At 39.5% G+C, this 19,206-nt stretch overlaps 1 protein-coding gene across 1 annotated transcript in view; it reads right to left on the bottom strand.

Annotated features, from left to right (window-relative positions):
* Positions 1–10: 10 nt before the first annotated feature.
* The window catches only part of sdhb (succinate dehydrogenase complex, subunit B, iron sulfur (Ip)), a 31,459-nt gene continuing 12,263 nt past the window's right edge, over positions 11–19,206 (bottom strand). Inside the window, exons 2-8 of the mRNA XM_073031818.1 lie at positions 14,513–14,652; positions 9,970–10,055; positions 7,645–7,781; positions 6,472–6,588; positions 2,105–2,206; positions 1,354–1,476; positions 11–166 (exon numbers count right to left, since the gene is read on the bottom strand). Of these exons, the coding sequence (XP_072887919.1) occupies positions 89–166; positions 1,354–1,476; positions 2,105–2,206; positions 6,472–6,588; positions 7,645–7,781; positions 9,970–10,055; positions 14,513–14,652 (783 nt within the window). The 3' untranslated portion in view covers positions 11–88. The remainder of the gene's footprint in view (positions 167–1,353; positions 1,477–2,104; positions 2,207–6,471; positions 6,589–7,644; positions 7,782–9,969; positions 10,056–14,512; positions 14,653–19,206) is intronic.

The following is a 19,206-nucleotide window of genomic DNA, read 5'->3' as shown; positions in this document are numbered from 1 at the left end:
TCACCTACTGTTAAAATCACTATTGATTTATTTGACACTTCAGATTTACAAATAATTACAGCATATAGACAACTTCACATACACTTTCCTATGCTGCTGAAGCTTTTGCTTTATATGATGCCATCATCTTCTTTATCTCAGCAATTGCTAGGCCAGGATTCAGACCCTGAATGAAAGGAAAGAAGTATTTATTCAACTCAAATAAAAAGGAAGTTCATGTTTCATAATGATGAAGTTATAAGGGAATCAATGTGTACAAAAGGTGGTAAAGACAAACCTACCTTCCTGTTAAAAACTGAAAATGTCCCTTTTATTATCTCCATCAGATCAGATGTAACTAACAATCCTTTATCCATCATTCAATTATTCTCAGTCTCCCTCTGATAACTGACATTTCTTTTGTGTTTTTTTTCTACAAGTTAAAATAGGCTTGGTTTCTAACCATGTATAGTTCTGATGAAATATTGTCTAGCTGAAATATCAATTAATTTTCTCTATTAGAAGCTGCCAAACTTGAGTATTTCAAACATTTTCCATTTCAAATCAGTAGCTTTTTTTTTGCTTTCTAAATTCTGATAATTCAGTATTAAGGTTTGCTCATAATTTTGGAATAATATGTACATCTTCGTGTGAACTGTGTTCCTTCTTAGCAACTTATTGCATCTTAATCATTCAACTCATCTTCCAAAGTTGCTTGAACTCTCATCTATGCTGTTAATTTAATTTAAAATCAACTCTGGCTGATTCCATGAACTTCTTAAGTACCTTCAAACTTGTGTTATTTATACTGAAATGTAACAGTCAAGTGCTTGTAGACCTCAGCTGGATTCCAGTCCTGATATCAATTTGATTAACATTCTCATTACATCCAACCCCAACACTTTCAAATGTTAGAGAATTTGGCACTTCATACCCACATTCTTTACTCTGCCAGTCATCTAGATCTCAGACTGTGCCTTTCTTCCAAAAAAACCCTCAAAAATGTGTTAGAGCATAGAATTAAAATTTAACTTTAGATACCAAATTGTTTCTGAAGAAATAATGGACAGCATAGGAGCTAGCAAAATGCTTTACAGCATCTGCAAGCCCGGTTCAATTCCCACCACTGTGTGTAAGGAGTTTGTACGTTCTCCCCATGACTGCGTGGGCTTCCTCTTCATTCCAAAAAATGTACAGGTTGGTAGGTTAATTTGTCACATGGGTGAAACTGGGGTTCATTGCACTGGAAGGACCTGTTACGATGCTCGATCTCCAAATTTAAATCAAATTAAGAAATTCTTTATTATATTCCAAACATCTGCAGTGATGTCTAGTCATCCAAACTACCTAGCTTGTGGTTGCATAATTATATACCTTTGGACAGGTCCTTGTGCAATTCATTATAGTGTGGCAACGATAGAGGGAGAAAGGATCTTGTAGCTGAGCTAGGCGCTCCTCTGTGAAATCATCCCTGGAGTCAATCATCCATCGATATGCCTGAAACAGAAACACAAACAAAAGGCTCAATGATGGTGCAGAATATTGTCAAATGCCCTAAAATCAAGTGACTACAGTAACAACAAGGTGTGAGGGGTTTGATCTCTACAGCAAGAGAAATATCTGGGAGTTACAGCAGTATAATTTCACTTGATTGATTACAGAAATAAGGGTTGTGCTATGCTCACAGGCATTGAAAAGTGTGCGAGGTTATCTCGTGAGAATGCACAAACAGCAAGAGATTGTTCCATGTAGCTGGGAAGCCTAGAGCTAAGGGGCACTGTATTAGCCCAAAGAGTCAGCCTTTCAAATACGCAGAAAAATATTTACTTAAGGTTATCAATCTTTCCTCATTCACAGTCTTGATGTAGAGATAATTTTGTGATCAACTTTAAGGCTCAGAAAGGGAGCAATATTTATGACGATTGGAGAAAGGCACAAAGTCAGTTGTGATATTGAGATGGCAGAGGCTTACCTAGATACGTCATACTCCTATTTCTTATATCTTAATTTGATTTAAAATCCAAAATTTTAAAGACAGACAAACTAGGAATATCAGACCTCAATATTCACTAAAGAACATTCAAAGTGTATGTTTGTTTCCATTAAGCAGTAAATATAGATTTACCTGCATAAGTACTGCAGGACCCAAGTACTTATCTCCATTCCACCAATAACTAGGGCAGCTGGTACTGCAACAGGCACAAAGGATACACTCATATAGACCATCCTGGCAGAGAGAACAAGCCAATTTTACTTCACAATAAAAATATAGTGCAAAATACAGAATATTGAAGATGCACCACACGCAGGTTAAAGAAAAAAGCTAATTTTTTTTTTATACAGCTCAAAGTAATGCAAATAGCAACATTCTGAACGCTAAGGCAATTTATCACACATCTTCTAAGTATAGGATTGTGGCTGCAATGAGAGAACCAAGTCTTGGAAACAACTCTTCAGCAGTGCAGCAGCAACTAGTTTATAAACTGTCCTGTTAAATCAGTGAGATCAGCTAGTGCAACACAAGGATTTCAGTCAAAGATGGAGTAACCGGGTAACTAATCAAACAGTAAATAATAATATATAATCAAATAGCAAAGTAAAGTATTTTCTAGTTTTTAATGGCAAAGTTTCAGAATATTGTATCATGAAGAATATTATCAAAGCTTGTAACTGGCAAGTTTCAGAATTCACTATTTGGTAATTTTATCCTGCTTTCAACTCCGTTTACATACTGAAGTTTTCAATTGGGTTCACTCTGAATTGTCTCTGAAATGAACCTGCAAGACATTTAGTTGTATCAGTATCACAATAAAAGCAATAAAAACCATATTGACCAACCAACATTGACCGAATCACTGTTCTCACTGAAAATGAATGACACACCTAGTCAATACCCTTCAAACCACTGAAGCTGCACAATAGTCTGACACGGGTATGTTCAAAGAACCTGGATCCCTTCAGCACCATTGTTCGACAAGGAGCAAAATACACTCAGTGGCCACTTTATTAGGTAGACCTCATTAATGCAAATATCTTATCAGCCAATCGTGGCAGCAACTCAATGTATAAAAGCACACAGATATGGTCAAGATTCAGAACAAACGGCAGAATGGGGAAGAAATGTGATCTAACTAAGACCATGTAATGATTATTGTTGTCAGAAGTGGGGTGGGGGGGGCATTGAGTATCTCTGAAATTGCTGATTTCCCGGGGTTTTCATGCATAATAGATTCTAGCGTTTACAAAGAATGGTGTGGAAAACACAATAAAACATCCAGTGAGCAGCAGTTTTGTGGGCAAAATCACCTTGTTAATGAGTGAGGTCAGAGGAGAATGGCCAGACTGGTTCAAGCTGACAGGAAGGCGACAGTAACTCAAATAACCACGTGTTACAACAGTGGTGTACAGAAGAGCATCTCTGAACACACAACACATTGAATCTTGAAGTGGATGGGCTACAGCAGTAAAAGACCACACTGGTTTCCACTCCTGTATCTCAAAGTGTCCACTGAGGGTACTGCTGGTGTACACTAACCTTACCACATCAAGTTATTCCCTGTTGACTTCCTAGTATCTACGGGTCAAGTACTCCTTACCGAAGTGCTTGGTGCAGAAGTGTTTCAGATTTCTGAATATATAATGAGATAGCTTGGGATTACCATCATTTCCAACTCAATTTATGTGCTACAAGTAAGCAGTGTCTTACACTTGTTCATCACACATTAATAGTAATAGTTTTTTATAGTTATGTACATTAATGAAAATACAAGGTGTGCAGGGTAACAAAAACAGCATCAGAATACCTGAATCAGCTGTAAAACAACAAAGGTAGCTTTTCAGTCTCCATCTACAATGTCATGTTTTGATGAAAGGGTTACAGTACACTTTTGGTATTTTACTATTTTTAAAAAAAAGAGGTTTTATGTAAGGTATAAAAACCAATCATCTTTATAGACTTGTTTTGGTGTTAAGATTTTCATCAGCGACAATCTTAGCAAACTCAATGCATTTCTCTGCTTCTTTGTGATCAGCATTTTCCATTTGTGAGATCATGTCAGTGCTAAAAAAAAATTCAAATTTTGGAAACTTTTGGATAAGGGGTGCTCAACCTATATGTGCCCTCAGCTGAGGAACCTGTACTCGTCCGTGTCAAACACTGTTTAATAGTACTAAGGGAGACAGGGGCACAGATTATATCCTGCGTAAATATTATCAACCATTAGTGGTTCTGCTACTCTGCCAGTGACAAGATGATAGACTAGTAAAATGTCATGCATGATATGATAGATGGAGCCTATGGCAGGAGGGATGGAAGACCCAAGATCTCATGGTTACCATATTCTCAGCAGCTAAATCGTTACTAGTTGGAATGATCTCCACAATTCTTGTGCAAACAAGTCTCATGTTAACTCCACGGCCAATCTTCATTATATAAATGTTATGATGGTTATCAAAATGGTTGAGATTGTGGGCGGATCTTGGAATTCAAAGCTGGTCTACCAGGGTGCTTTGGATCTTCTGGATGAGAATTATATTCCACCAGCATCTGCAAGGTGAAAGCCTGAGATATTCGTCACTGTAAATAACCCTATTTAAAGTGCATGTCAGAACCAGCATCAGCAAGTACATAAAACCTAGGTTCAATCTGAAAAGTTACAAGTCAGGACAACGAAAATGTTAATAAGTTAATCTGACAAGTGTGGGAGGCTTTATAAATTTACCACCATAACAGCCAAACACACAAAGCAAGGCCAGTAGGCTCTGAGTGGATGGCTTATCCAGACCTCCAATGTCCTATTATCAGTGATATTAATCTTCAGACATGTGATGTGAACAGCTAAGCATTCCTAATTACAGCTTGGGTACAGTGCTTAAAACTGGCACTACAGAACTCCAAAGCTACTGAAGCACGCTGAAGACAAAAAAAAAATCTACCTGATAAAGTGAAAAACGCCCCAGTTCCTCCTGCTCAAAAAAGGCAGGATACATAAAATCTGGTCAGTTACTACCCTTGTCTATCAGTTATTTAGTGGAAAGCGGAAGTGATTTTTTTTATCAATGCTATTAAATATTTTCTCACTAATCTGCTCACAGATTCTCAATTTGGGTTTCACTTTGGTTATCAATCTTTATCACAATTCCAAGAGTAAATTACAAGTTCCATAACTTTGGATATTATTTGACCAAGTGGAATATCAAATCACAGAAATTTAAGATGAATGGGTTTCAAGAGACAAATCTTGCAGCTGGCTGAAGTCATAGCTGACAAAGGAAATAGTTATGATTGTTAAAACCTACCCCAGTTCTGGAAACGGGATTTTTACAGTTTCTTAGCTAAAACAATCTTTAGCTAAATCATCAATGATATAAGTAATACCACAAATTTGGAAGTGGGAATACGTGAGAACTGGCAGCACTAAGCTGCCTTCCAAACCACACAGCACCCCAACTTGAAAATATATCAAAGCTCCTTCATCACTGCTAGGCCAAAATCCCATAACTCCTTTTGTAACAACATTGTGGGTAACAACAGTCCACACTCAAGGACAGCAGCAGTTCAAGAAGGCTGCTAATGGGCAGTTCGGGATGGGCAAATACATGTTGGCTCACTCAGCATGAAAAGCCCACACCACTTAAACAAAAAAACAAACTTCCACTTTCTGCATCACCCCCATAATACCATGTAATGCAACAATTTGTTAAGTGTCTCCAAAGGCTCTTACTAAATCCACCTCTACTTAGAGAAGCAAAATGAGCGAGTACCTAACAGCTCTTTCAGATTAATCATTGCAGTAAGAGCTGTGAAATAAAGAAAATTGTTTAATTCCGGGATAAGTAATAAATGCTGGCCCTGCAAACTATCCCCAACTTTTGCCTGTTTCAATCAGGTCTGATAGAGACTGGTACAAAAAAAATAACCTCAGTGAAGCAAGGCTGTGAATTTCTAAATGAATAGTTTTCCTGAAAGACTATTTATCACCCATCATTCAGGACTCCCGTCACCCAGGATGTGCCCTCTTCTCATTTCTACCATCAAGAAGGTACAGGAGGACACACATTCAATGCTTTAGGAACAGCTTCTTCCTTTCCACCATCAGATTAACCCATGTACGCTACCTCAACTTTTTTTTGCCCTGTTTGCACTACTAATTTACTTTTTAAAAATACATTTCTTATTATAATTTAGTTTCTTATTATTATGCACTGCTGATACAAACCAGATTTCACAACACATGCCAGTGATATTAAACCCAATTCTGATTCCTGATGGACTCTGGATTAGAATGAAGTTGTGATCTTCATAGATTTGATTCAGTTTGTTTGATGAGTGAGAATATCTAATTTTTTACATTTCAGATAAATACAGTGCATTGAATTGAGGATATTGACTTTCACCAAAAACAAAACCTTGAATCTGGGCAAAGAAAGAAATCTGCTGGTTGTGACTAGTGAAAATATAATCTTCTTGCATGCACCCTTTTGCTGCCTTACCAGTTTTTGTCTGTCCTCAATTGACTGCAGGTACTGGTCCTTGCCTGCCTGAGATTCATCCTTCTTCTGCAGGTAAGGTTTTATTGACTTGTACTGAGCGTAGAAGTTACTGAGGTCCTAGAGGAAAAGAGAAGACCATCAAAGGCAATCTGAATATAATTGGCAAAACAATATATTGACAGCAAAGCGGAAATCATTATAGTACATAAACTTAAGACCATTATTCCAGTCTACGTTGCTGGATGATGCAGTAGAACTAAATGACCTTTAAAATATATGAGGGGTGATTGATAAGTTTGTGGCCCAGGGTAGGAGGAGTCGCTTTTAGAAAACCTAGCGCATTTATTTTTCAACATAGTCCCCTCCTACATTTACACACTTAGTCTAGCGGTCGTGGAGCATACGGATCCTTCTTTGTAGAAGTCGGCATCTTGGACCTCCAGGAGTGGTCCACAGCAGGGGTGATTGAGAAGTTCATGGCCTAGGGTAGAAGGAGATGAGTTATACAGCTCTCGTTACATGCACGTGCAGTTCAACTCTGAGTGATCATGCAGAAAGTTTGAAGTTAATAACTCATCTCCTTCTACCTTAGGCCACGAACTTATGAATCACCCCTGTTGTGGACCACTTCTGGAGGTCCAAGATGCCGACTTCTACAAAGAAATGATCGGTACGTTCCACGACCGCTGGACTAAGAGTGTAATTGTAGGAAAGATAAATGTGCTAGGTTTTCTAAAATTGACTCCTTCTACCTTAGGCCACGAACTTATCAGATCACCCCTTGTATAACTATATTTCAGAGTAAAACAGATCATTTTGGAAAGTGTTTAAAGAAAGTAAAACCAAAAACAAACATTGGAAGCCATGAAATAAAACGGTCATGTGCAACAAGTAATTTAGTATTAAGTAATTTTAGCTTTAATAAAATGATTAGGATAATCACTTTGAGGGAGAGCAACAAAATGGATTCCTGTTCTAGTTTCATGGTACTATTAAATAATTAAATAGTACTACTGACTGCTAGCATACTACTTGAAACTGGCTGGAGACTATCCATGTCAAATCACCAACTTCCAGTGGACAGCAGCACAGAAAAGAATTAAGAATTCTTCTAATCAATGCAGAAATTGTAAAGACAATGAGCAAGCAAAAGGGTAGAGAATAAAAACTCACCGGAACAAGATCCTTTACTACATACATATGAGGTAGGGGGTAGATCTTTGATACTTTGTCGAGGTTGGTGTCAATTTTGCAGATGCATGCCAAAGTGTTCCCTCCATTGATATTCATAGCACAGGAGCCACAAATTCCTGAGAAGAGAAACCTTTGTTAAACTGATCATACTTGCTGAACTATTAAACTAAAGCGCCAAAGAACGAGCTCAAACCTGCACTGTACAATAGTGCTTAAATAAAAACTACAAAACAAAAGTCACCCTTAAATTAACAATATGAAGATCAAACAGAAACCATTAGAGATCATATTTCATCGGCATAATGTGTGTGCCTTATAAACAGGAAATATTTGAACAAGTTCTACATCACAAACACCCAAGAAGGAATTTTAGTTGCTCTCCTCCAGGAAATTATTATTGAAGTATCCATACTATACGCAACCTTGAAATTTGTCTCCTTAGAGGCAGCCACAAAACAAAGAAACCCGATCGAACCCATTAAAAAAGATCCTCAAACACTCAATGTGCAGGAAAAAAAATCATGCAAACAATAAAAGTAAGCAAATAACATTCAGAACTGAAGTTCATGGAAGTGAGTCCACAGCCACGAAGCCAGGAGTCACTGCAGCGGATTCAGGGGCCCATCAGTTGCAAGCCACGGCCTAGTTTAGCATGCGACATGTGAACATCACCAAGCAGCGAGCAGAATTGGCCCGTCCCTTGCCCCTAACCCCAGCACGCTGATCTTTTCAATCTGGCCCAGTGCTTAAGTCATCTGAACCTCAGGTCATTCCTCACTCTCAGACTCCATGCTACTGCACTTCAATACGCTCTCAGGCCCAGACCCAAACACCTAGATTCTACCTCGCCTCTGTTCTGTGGCATCAAGTCGCCTCCAAGTCTGTTTCAGCAATGGCCGAACATTGGCTCCTTCTCCGCTCCCAAGCACAGGCCCTGCTGCCTCAATCTGGCGCATACACACCACACCCATCCTGTGCCAAGACTTCAGTCCATTCCACAAAAAAATGCCAGGTCATACAGGCGTTTTAAAAGCTCAACTCCAAAAGGGAAGTTACAGACTATTGATTGTAATGATCATATCTGAGAAAAAGTGTGTGATTAATACAGTAATTTATAGTCTTGTTTGTTACCGGCAAGTCATAACTGCGCTTCACCAATGCCATCTTAAACTGGAATTTGCTAAAATAAAAGCAATCTAGCTTTCAGCTTACCATAAATTACAGATACATTCGGATTAACAAAGATAGCTTTGGGATTGAACTGATTATTCTCTCCAGAGAGGCAGGTTAGTAATTACAACTTTTCAACAAGGGTCTGTGTATTTAATATCAATTTATTTTGAATTCAACACTGATTTCCCAGGGCTTGGAACACTTATCAGCTGAAAAGGCAGTGGCACCTCCACAACTGTACAAACTTGCAGCAATCTGCCTCTCACACACACTTTTGCCTTTCTCGCCATACCTCCAAAGGGACCACAAGCTTATTGTGGCTTGGAAGCTTGCATGCCTCAATGACCTGCAGAGCTATGCTGGCCGCTGGCTGGAGTCAGGGCCTTACGCCTTGGCTTTTGGTAGGGTCACCCATGCCAAACAGGTCAAAGGGTAGAGGCCAGACTCAGTGGACCACCAGACCCAGATTTGGGGGTTCAGCTCAAGGCCAACAACCCTGACTGGTTGTTACAGAATTGTTACGGAAACCACATTGAAGAATCCTTCTACATCTGAGTGAAATAGTATTACTGCGTCTCCACCCGGGATTTGCATGACTGACAATACTGAAAATTGAGAGGAAGCTACTGACGTAATGAAGGAAGCCCTGAACACCACCAGAGATGGAGGACCTTTATTGCTATCCTACATACCAGAGGTAATGGGCAGTAAATTTCTCTCCATAGCATTTTGTTTCAGGTCTGCCCACGTCTCACTTCAATAACAAAAAGATTACAACAAAGGATTTAGGGATTAATCCCTTTTTCTTTTAAAAACAAAACAACAGCCATTGGACATAACGTCTTGAAGAGGTTTAGAGTCTGTGCTTCCAAGCCATTGGCAGCAAAGACCTATTTTCTATGAGGAAAGTAAATTGTTTATACAACATTGAAGGAGGTATGTTTAGGCCAAAATGAGTGTTCAAAAATGGGACTCTACATCGATGTTGCAGAACATGCACACTCTAAATTTCTGGTACTTTTCATAATTCATTAATACACTACACAAAATAATCTGAAATATACTGAAGTGCCACACATTAATTTCACTTCCTCTCCTGATCCCACTCACCGACACACGCCACATACTTACCCTCTCTGCAAGACCTGCGGAAAGTTAGTGTAGAGTCCATCTCATTCTTGATCTTGATAAGAGCATCTAGTACCATTGGACCACATCTGTAGAGTTACAGCACGTTAAGAGTTAAAACTTAAGATGAAACAACAAGCACTTGTACATTATGTTAAGCATCATGTCTTAAGTTAGTAATTAGTTAAAATTTGACAACAAACTAAAGTACCAGGAGTCACAGAGTCAAAGAACTACAGCACAGTGACAAGAAGGTTACTATTACTTCAAAGAGCCAAATTCAATCAAAATTTTAAAAAAGTGTGAGTTAGAGGAGAAACAGAAGAATTCTGAGGGTAAAACATCTGAATCAAGGACATTGTGAAGGAAGTGCGGGAAGTACAAGTGCCTGCAGTTGAGGAAATGCAAATTTGACAGAGTTGTGTGGTTAAGAAAATTACAGAAACAGGCAACTCAATCAAAAAACATTGTTCCTTTTTACAATAACAGTTAAGAAACTAACCCAGATGAGGACTAAGAGATACTACAGCTGGAAGTTCAATAGCATTTCTTTAAAGTCATTTGATAAGACCTTTTCATAAGGTTCCACATACAGAAGAACAGCAAGGTCCTTGGCCCATGTTATGCCAATCATTCAACCTACTCCAAGATCAATCTAACCCATCCCTTTCACGTAGCCTTCCATTTTTCTTTCATCCATGTTCCTATCCAAAAGCCTCCTAAATGGTGCTAATATATGTCTCTACCACCAATCCTGGCAGCACGTTCCATGCAACTACCATTCTGTGAAAAAAAAACTACCTCAAACATCCCCTAAACTTTCTTCCCTAATAAAATTCTGCCCCCTTGTATTAGCCGTTTCCACCCTGGAAAAGGTCTCTGACAATCCATTCCATCTTTGCCTATTATCATCTTGTACACCTCTATCAAAGTCACCTCTCATCCTCTTTCTCTCCAAACAGAAAAGCCCTAGCACACACAATCTTTCCTCATAGACATGCTCTCTAATCCAGGCAGCATCCTGGCAAATCTCCTTCGCACCTTCCTAAAGCTTTTACATCCTCCCTATAATGAGGTGAACAGAACTCTTCAGAATACTCCAAGTGTGGTCTCACTATGAGTTTTAGAGCTGCTACATTATCACACGGCTTTTGAACTGGATCCCCTGACAAATGAAGGCCAACATACCATATGCCTTCTTAACCACCCTATCAACTTGCACTGCAACTTTGAGGGATCTATGGATTTGAACCCCAAGATCTCACTGTTCCTCCACACTATTACGAATCCTGCCATTACTCCTGTATTCTAGTTTGACCTCCAAAGTGAATCACTTCACTTTTCCAGATTGAAACTCAAGCAACCCAAATCCATATTCTATAAATGTCTTTTTGTTACCAATGGCAACCTTCTACACTATCCACAATACCACCAACCTTCATGTCCTTTAAAAACTTACTAACACACTCTTCCACTTCCTCATCCGAGTCATTTATAAAAATCACACACAGCAGAGGTCCTAGAACAAATCCCTGTGGAACACCACTGGACACCAATGTCCAGGCAGAATACGCTCCATCTATGCCGACTCTCTGTCTTCTGTGCGCAAACGAATTCTGAATCCACACAGCGAAGTTTCCCCAAGATCCCTTGCCTCCCGAATTTCTGAATGAGCTTGCAGTGAGAAACCATGCCAAAAGCCTTACTAAAATCCATATACAACACATTCACTGCTCCGTCTTTAATAGGTCTTGTCACTTCCTCAAAGAATTCAATCAGGCTCATAAGCCATGTTAACTATCCCTAATCAGACTATCAACATGTCCAAAAGCTGGATGGGTCTCGGCCTGAAACATTGACTGCTCATTTCAACGGATGCTGCCCAACCTGCTGTTCATCCAGCTTTTGTACGTATTGATTTGACCACAGCATCTGCAGTGTACTTTGTGTTTCCTAATCAGACTATGCTTCTTCAAATGCTTATAAAACCTGTCTCTAAGAATCCTCTCCAATGCTTTGCCCACCACTGATTTAAGTGTACAATGTCCTGTGTATGTTACTAAAAAGGGCTTCTTTGGTTTGTTACGAGTAGGAATGCTTCTTTGTCTGTTAAATGTTTCTCTCGCCGTTGTTTCGCTTTAGAATGGCTGATATGGTAATTGTATTCATTTGTTAATCAATGGGGAATGTTATTGTGTTCTGTGAGGCTGGGAACTTGGGGGAGGGGCTGCGCGGGCTTGGGAGTGAAGAAGTTGGGAGGGAGACACCGAGGAAGGAGGACGTGCGCTTGGAAGACCACCGGGGAGTCCGAGGTGGGAGACGTGGAAGTCGGGAGGGCAAGCGCCGAGGAGTCGACTGGTTCGCTGGTTGAGCTCCAACGAGTGCACTAAACTGACTGAACTTTGATAAGCTGGCGCCTTTTTTTTTCTTATATAGTATTGCCTAATACTCTTTTAATTTTAGTAAACTCTTTAAAGTGTATTTCCTACCGGTATTTGTTGTGGGTTTGATACAGTTGGCGGGCGCGAGGCATAAACGCGATTATCACAGCACCTGCGTGTACGGGAGGCGGGGTTGGTGAGTGGCTGGATCTCCTTTTCCCCTGGACATATACCAGCCTTTTGGGTAAGTGTTACATAAGACTCCCTGTTCTATTATTCCCAGGATTATCCTCACTCAGAACAAAGGAGGTATATCCTATCAAGTTCCAGCACATCCACTTTCTTGACATCGACGTGTGCCAGCATATCAGCCTCCTCTATGCTGACCTCATATTCATCAAGGTCTCTCTCACTGGTGAATACTGAAGCCCAGAATTCATAAGAACTTCCCCTATCTCCTCTGACTCCAGGCATGTTTCCTCTATTATCCCTGATTGGTCCTACATTCCCTCTAGTCATCCTCCTGTTCTTAACGTATTTGTAGAATGCCTTGGAATTTTCCTTAATCCTGCTCACCAAGCCTTCTCATGTCTGTTCTAGCTCTCCTAAATCCATTCTAAAGCTCCTTTCTGGCCTCTGAGTCTCAAGAACCCTGTCTGATCCTTGTTTTCTAAACATTAAGCATACCTCTTTGATCCTCTTGACTAGATGTTCCACATCTCTTTGTCAACATGGTACGTTGGTGTGGAAGGCTATATCACGTGTAATCCAGGGAGACCTAGTGAACTGGATATAAAACTGACTTGGTGGCAGAATGCAGAGTGATGGTTTGAAGTTGTTTCTCACACCTCAGGGGTGCTACTGGGGCCCATTGTTGTTTGTCACCTGTATCAGCAATGCATAGACTGTACAAGGCATGGTTAGTTAAGTTTAACCATGAAAATTGATGGTAGTGGAAAGAAAGTTATCACAAACTAAAGGAAGATCTTGATCAGCCTAGTAAGTGGGCCAATGCTTAGCAAATGGAGTTTAATTCAAATGAATGTGAAATGTTAAGGCAAATCCAGGTAAGATTTGTGATAAGTTTGTGATAACTTCCTTTATAGTGAATGGCAGGAGGCAGGGAATTGTAAAAGTACTTGGAGTCCAAGTGTATGGCTCACTGTAAGTGGAATCATAGGTACACAGGATGGCAAAGAAAGCCTTTGGACATTGGTCTTCCAAGGTCAGGGCACCGAGTGGAGAGTTTGAGAGTTTACAGTGTAGTTGTACAGGATGTTAGTGAGGTTACACTTGAAGTATTATGTTTAGTTTTGGTCATACTGCTATAGGAAAGATATTAGTAAACTGGAAAGAATGAAGCAAAGGATGCTGCCAGGACTTAAAGTTATAGGGAGAGGTTGGACAAACAAAGACTATATTCATTAGAGCACAGGAGACTGAGAGTTGATGTTATAGAGGTGTACAAGTTCATGAGGGGCATAGATAGAGTTAGTGCACTCTGTCTTTTTCCCTTTAGAGCTGTTGAACCAAGAACTACAAAACAAATTAAGGAGAGGGGGAAAGATTTAACAGGAACTTGAGGGGCAACATTTTTATTAAAACAACAAGGATGTTTGCTACGCAGAATCAGAACTCAACTGCTAAAGGAAGTGATTGACGTAGATACAAAAACAACTTTTAAAAGACAGTTGACAGGTAAATGGATTACAATGGTTTAGAACGTTATTACCAAACATAGATGAGGTACCTTGGTCAACATGGGCCAGCTACACAGAAGTGCCTCTATCCCCGCTATACAAAACACTTACGTAGCAATACACATGTTGGGTGCAGAATATAGAATAATTTTACTTCTGTTTTTGGTAAACAAGTATGAATTCAGAAGTCCCAGTGTTTTTTTTTCCCTGAGAAATCTGTTTAGCACTAGCTATTGAACTCACCCCCAAGATGACACAAGCAGGTAAAACTTTGCATGTTAGATTATCTTTTTCTTCCATTTCCCTCACTACATGACTCTCCCAACTTGCTGAAAAATCAATGAAAATCTCCATTCCAGCTCAAAAAAGAGCAGGGCCCCATCACATTAAAATAGAAATAATCAGTGGGGATAAAAATGTTCAATGCATTCTGATGTGAATCTTGTAGAATATCTTGAAACTTACGCATTTAGATCAATCTCATAGGTTTGCATACGAGGCTTGTCTCCTGGTTTATCGGGATTCCATCTGTAAATGGCAAATTTCTTTATGCGAGATGTTGTGGCAGGTGCAGCTGCCGCTGCTGTCTGTGCACTGCGGGTTGACTGAAATACAATATAATCCGTTGGTTAATACAATATTCTAACCGTTATACTTCTGCTCAAAAAGTTATCGCATAAAATTAAGAGATCTGCTAAGGTATTCAAAATTTTCAGTGGCAGATAGGTCAATAAATGGAAGATATGGATCTAAAGTAAAAGCAAGGAACCAGAGGCAACACAAGGAAGCACTTTCGGTACGCCGGGTTGTTGCTATGAAATGCACTGTATAAAAAAGTGCATTTCAAAGCAGAAATAACCAAATAATTGAAAAAAAATTTTATAAATTTATTTTAATGTCATTTCCTGTATACAAGTATAAAGGAGAACAAAATAAACTTGTTCCTTCGGATCCAATACAGCACAAAAAAAAATCCACACAAGAAAGGACATAATAATGATTAAAAACACAATAAATATAAATACTGTACACAAGACAGCTTATATATACAGATTGACAGTATGTCCATAAGTGATGCTAGGCTGTAGATAAGGTGACTGGCATGAAATAAAGCAGTGGGGGAACGTGGGTAGAAATGTTTCTGCTTGGGGAAATAACTGTTTCTGAGTTTGGGTGGTCCTGGTACAGATGCTATGTAGCCTGGTACAACACAGCTATAGGGCTATTGTGTGAAACAGGGAATCAGATTAACTGGATGGATCCAAAAGCTCTGAAGGGTCTTTGACCTGAAACACCATTTCTATTTCCATGTGCTGCTCAATTAATTGTATGTTGTGTTTCCACATTTTGTATTTTTATCCTAGATTGTTTCAAAATGCTAACACAGTTACAATGAGCTGAATGTGCTGTATTATATGCTTCCCTAAAATTAACAGATAGCCTTCTGTAATTATCTCTAGACTAATTATTTCTCCAGTTCTGTAAACCAGACTGCAAAGGGGAGAGGGGTGGAGTCAACGGTAAAGGTATAAATATTGTGGGCTGGAGAGAAGGAAAACAAGCACAATGGCTGTATTTAATTAGAGCAACAACGGGCCAGCAAGACTTATACTGGGGCATTTCAGAGAACATGCTAAGGAACTGGATCTGCAACTCCATGACTTTCAGCTCATACAGAAACTGAGGTGGTAATAGATAAGGGCTCCAGGGAGGTAGTCACCTCTAACTTGCAGAAGGCAGGTAAATGGGTGATTATCAGTATACAGAAGGGAAATAGGCAGCCGGTACAGAGTATCCCTGTGGCCATTCCCCTCAATAATAGGCATGTCATTTTGGATACTGTTAAGGGGGCCAACCGAACAAGAGGGAGCTGCAGTGACCAGGTCTCTTACATGAGTCTAGTGTTGTGGCACGGGGGGAAGAAGAGGACTGCAGTGGTGATAGAGAATTCCATAGTTAAGGGAGTAGACCAGAGATCCTGTGGATGTGATAGAGACATCCAGATAATATGTTGCCTCCCAGGTGCGAGGGTCAGGGACGTCTTGGATCAGGTCCATGACATTCTAACGGTGGAGGATGAGCAGCCAGAAGTCTTGTTACGTAGTGGCATGAATGACATGGGTAGGAAAAGCAAGGAGGTCCAAAAGAGAGAATTTAGGGAGCTAGGTAGAAAGCTGAAAAGCTGGACTGCTGGGGTAGCAATCTCTGATTTGCCACCTGCGCCATGCACCAACGAGGGCAAGAAAAGGATGATTTGGGAGATGAATGTGTGGCTGAGGAACTGGAGCAGGCAGCAGGGTTTCAGATTTCTGGATCTTTGGTATCTCTTCTGGGGAAGGCATGACCTGTACAAAAGGGAAAGGTTACACTTGGAACAGGAGAAAGAAAAGGGTTGTCAAAAGGGCAATGTTACAATAGTTATGTTGGATTTCAATATGGAAGTAGATTGGGAAAATCAGACTGACGCCAGATACCAAGAAAGAGAATTTGTAGAATGCCTATGAGATGTTTTAGGGCATCTTGTGGTTGAGCCCACTAGGGGAAAGGCAATTCTGGACTGGGTGTTGTGTAATGAACTGAAATTGATTAGGGAGCTTAACGTAAAGGAGCCCTTAGGATACAGTAATCATAATACGATAAAATTCACCGTGCCATTCGAGAGGGCAAAACCAAAGTCAGATGCATCAGTATTACAATGGAGAATGGGAATTATACAGTGTTACGTACCCGTGACACGTGACTGGGGTTGAAGTTATACTGGACTTGAGGTAATGGTCTTGTGATGGTGGAGTGTCGTCATTTTCCCGCCGGTAGAGGTCATGTGACAGGTTTTTTTTACAGGGTATAAAAGGAAGACCCACCCTGTCAGGTGGGGCAGTTCGTGGCGGGATTTGCCAAGCTGACTTCATGTCCCTGCGTGATTTAATGTTATGACGCAGTTTAGTTGAAAAATGAAGTTTTATATAATGCCTAAAGTTTAAAAGGTCATTGCCAACAGTTTCTTTACTGTGGAGAGTGAAGATAAGAATTTGGAAGTTAAAAATCGAGGAGAATCGATTTTCGACGGTGGATTGGTTTCGACCTTATTTGATCCTCATTCGGAAGGATTTCGTTGACTGTTCTCGTGTTAATCTCCGCTGGGATAGTGGGAGATTGAAAATAGTGTGGAAGAAAGGTCAGTGCCTTTAAGCCGTTATATTTCATAAAATTCTTTGTGGGAAAGTTCGACGCCGGGAATCGAAGGACAACGTCGTGGAGAAGAATTTAAATCGCCTTTTAAAAAGTCTCTCCTTTTAAAAGGACTGTGAGCTTTTGAACTTTCGGCATACCGCTTTAAAGAACTGTTTTTTTTCCATACCGCTTTAAGAACTGTTTGAACTGCAACGCTATTAAGAACTGTGAACCTGCCGCACAGCAGCTGAATTCCGGTTAAGCTAATGTCTGTTTACTTTTGGGGGGTTTGTTTTTAGTGTTTAAGAAACGTGTTATTTGTTATAAAAACCCTTGCCTAACTCATATATATTTATTGTTGCCTGAATACGTAACATAAATATGGGGGCTCATCCGGGATGGGATCATTTGGTTTAAATGCTTGTTAACTTTTGAATCGGTGTTTTGGTAATGGGGAATACTCGATTCTTTTGTTTGATTGGCTTGTGAGTGGTATTCGGCAACGATGAATATTGATGAGTTTCTGGATTCGCCCGACACGGATTTGTTAGCGAAGGCGAAAAAAACTGATGTATCTGAGATTGCTAATAGATTGCAACTTAAAGGTATTTTGAAGACTACATCAAAAGCTGTAATACAGAGAAAAATCGCATCACATTTTGTGGCTTCGGGTGATTTTGATGAATCGATTTTAGAATCGTTTCCAATAAGTAATCTGGAGATGCAGTTGCAAATCGAACAAATGATGTTAGAGAGGTGTAAATTGGAAGCTGAACAGAAGCAGAGAGATTTTGAATATGCAATGGCGAAATTAAGGTCTGGGAATCAGTCTTCTGATTCTAAAAAACCGTTTGTTGCTAGTCAAGAAATTAAATTGGTCCCTCCATTTAGTGAAACAGAAGTGGAAAGATATTTTCAACATTTTGAAACTATTGCTCGGATGTCAGACTGGCCGAAAGATAAATGGTCATTGTTGTTACAGAGTGTGATTAAAGGCAAAGCACAGCAAGTTTACACAGCTTTAACTGCTGCGCAAGCATTAGATTATGATATTGTGAAAACGAATATTCTCAAAGCATATGAATTATTCCCAGAAGCATATAGGGAAAGATTCAGGAGTTTGAAAAAGTCTGTGGAAAAGACTTATGTGGAATTTGCCTATGATAAAGCTATGTGTTTTGAGAGATGGGTTTCTTCTAAAAATGTAAATGAGGACTATGATACATTGAAAGAGCTGATTTTAATGGAGGAATTTAAAAGAAGCATTCCTGTTGAAGTAAGGACCTACTTAAATGAGAGGGATACTGATAAATTGCAGGACTGTGCTAGATTAGCTGATGAGTATGTTTTAATCCATAAGAATAAATTTCCTCAGGGTAGAATTTTTAAGAGGAAAAATAATATGGAGACTCAAGGTAAATCAGAAATTAAATCAGAGGTTAATGAGAGAGGTAAGGAGGAAGGAAGACCTGTGAAGGAAAGACAGTTTGGTCTTATTTGTAACTATTGTAAGAAGCCTGGTCATGTAATAGCTAACTGTTTCAAATTGAAAAAGAAAGAGAAGGAAGCAGTTCCAGATGCTTGTGTGCAACATACTGAAGCACCTGTAAAGTTACAGGGTTTGGTAAACACAAATGAGGATTTGTTAGAGTCTGACCAAGTTAGAAAGGGATATGATCATTTTATAACTGAAGGGTTTGTATCCTTGAAAGAAGGATCTACTCTGGTGCCAATAAAAATCCTTAGGGATACTGGAGCTTCTCAATCACTGATGTTAGATAGTGTGTTGAAGTTTAATGAAGAGAGTGATACTGGAGAGGTAAATTACATAAGAGGTGTTGGAAGTGATTTTATGCCTGTACATTTACATAAAGTAAATTTAAAGTCAGGGTTAGTTACAGGATTTGTTAAAGTAAGATTACAGCATAGCTTACCTGTGAAGGGTATTTCTTTATTGTTAGGTAATGACTTGGCAGGTGGACAAGTTT

This window comes from Hemitrygon akajei, chromosome 29, assembly GCF_048418815.1.
Source record: "Hemitrygon akajei chromosome 29, sHemAka1.3, whole genome shotgun sequence".
NCBI classification, from domain to species: Eukaryota; Metazoa; Chordata; class Chondrichthyes; order Myliobatiformes; family Dasyatidae; genus Hemitrygon; species Hemitrygon akajei.
The sequence above is the reverse complement of the archived record's forward strand: the minus strand, read 5'-3'. Positions and strand labels throughout refer to the sequence as shown.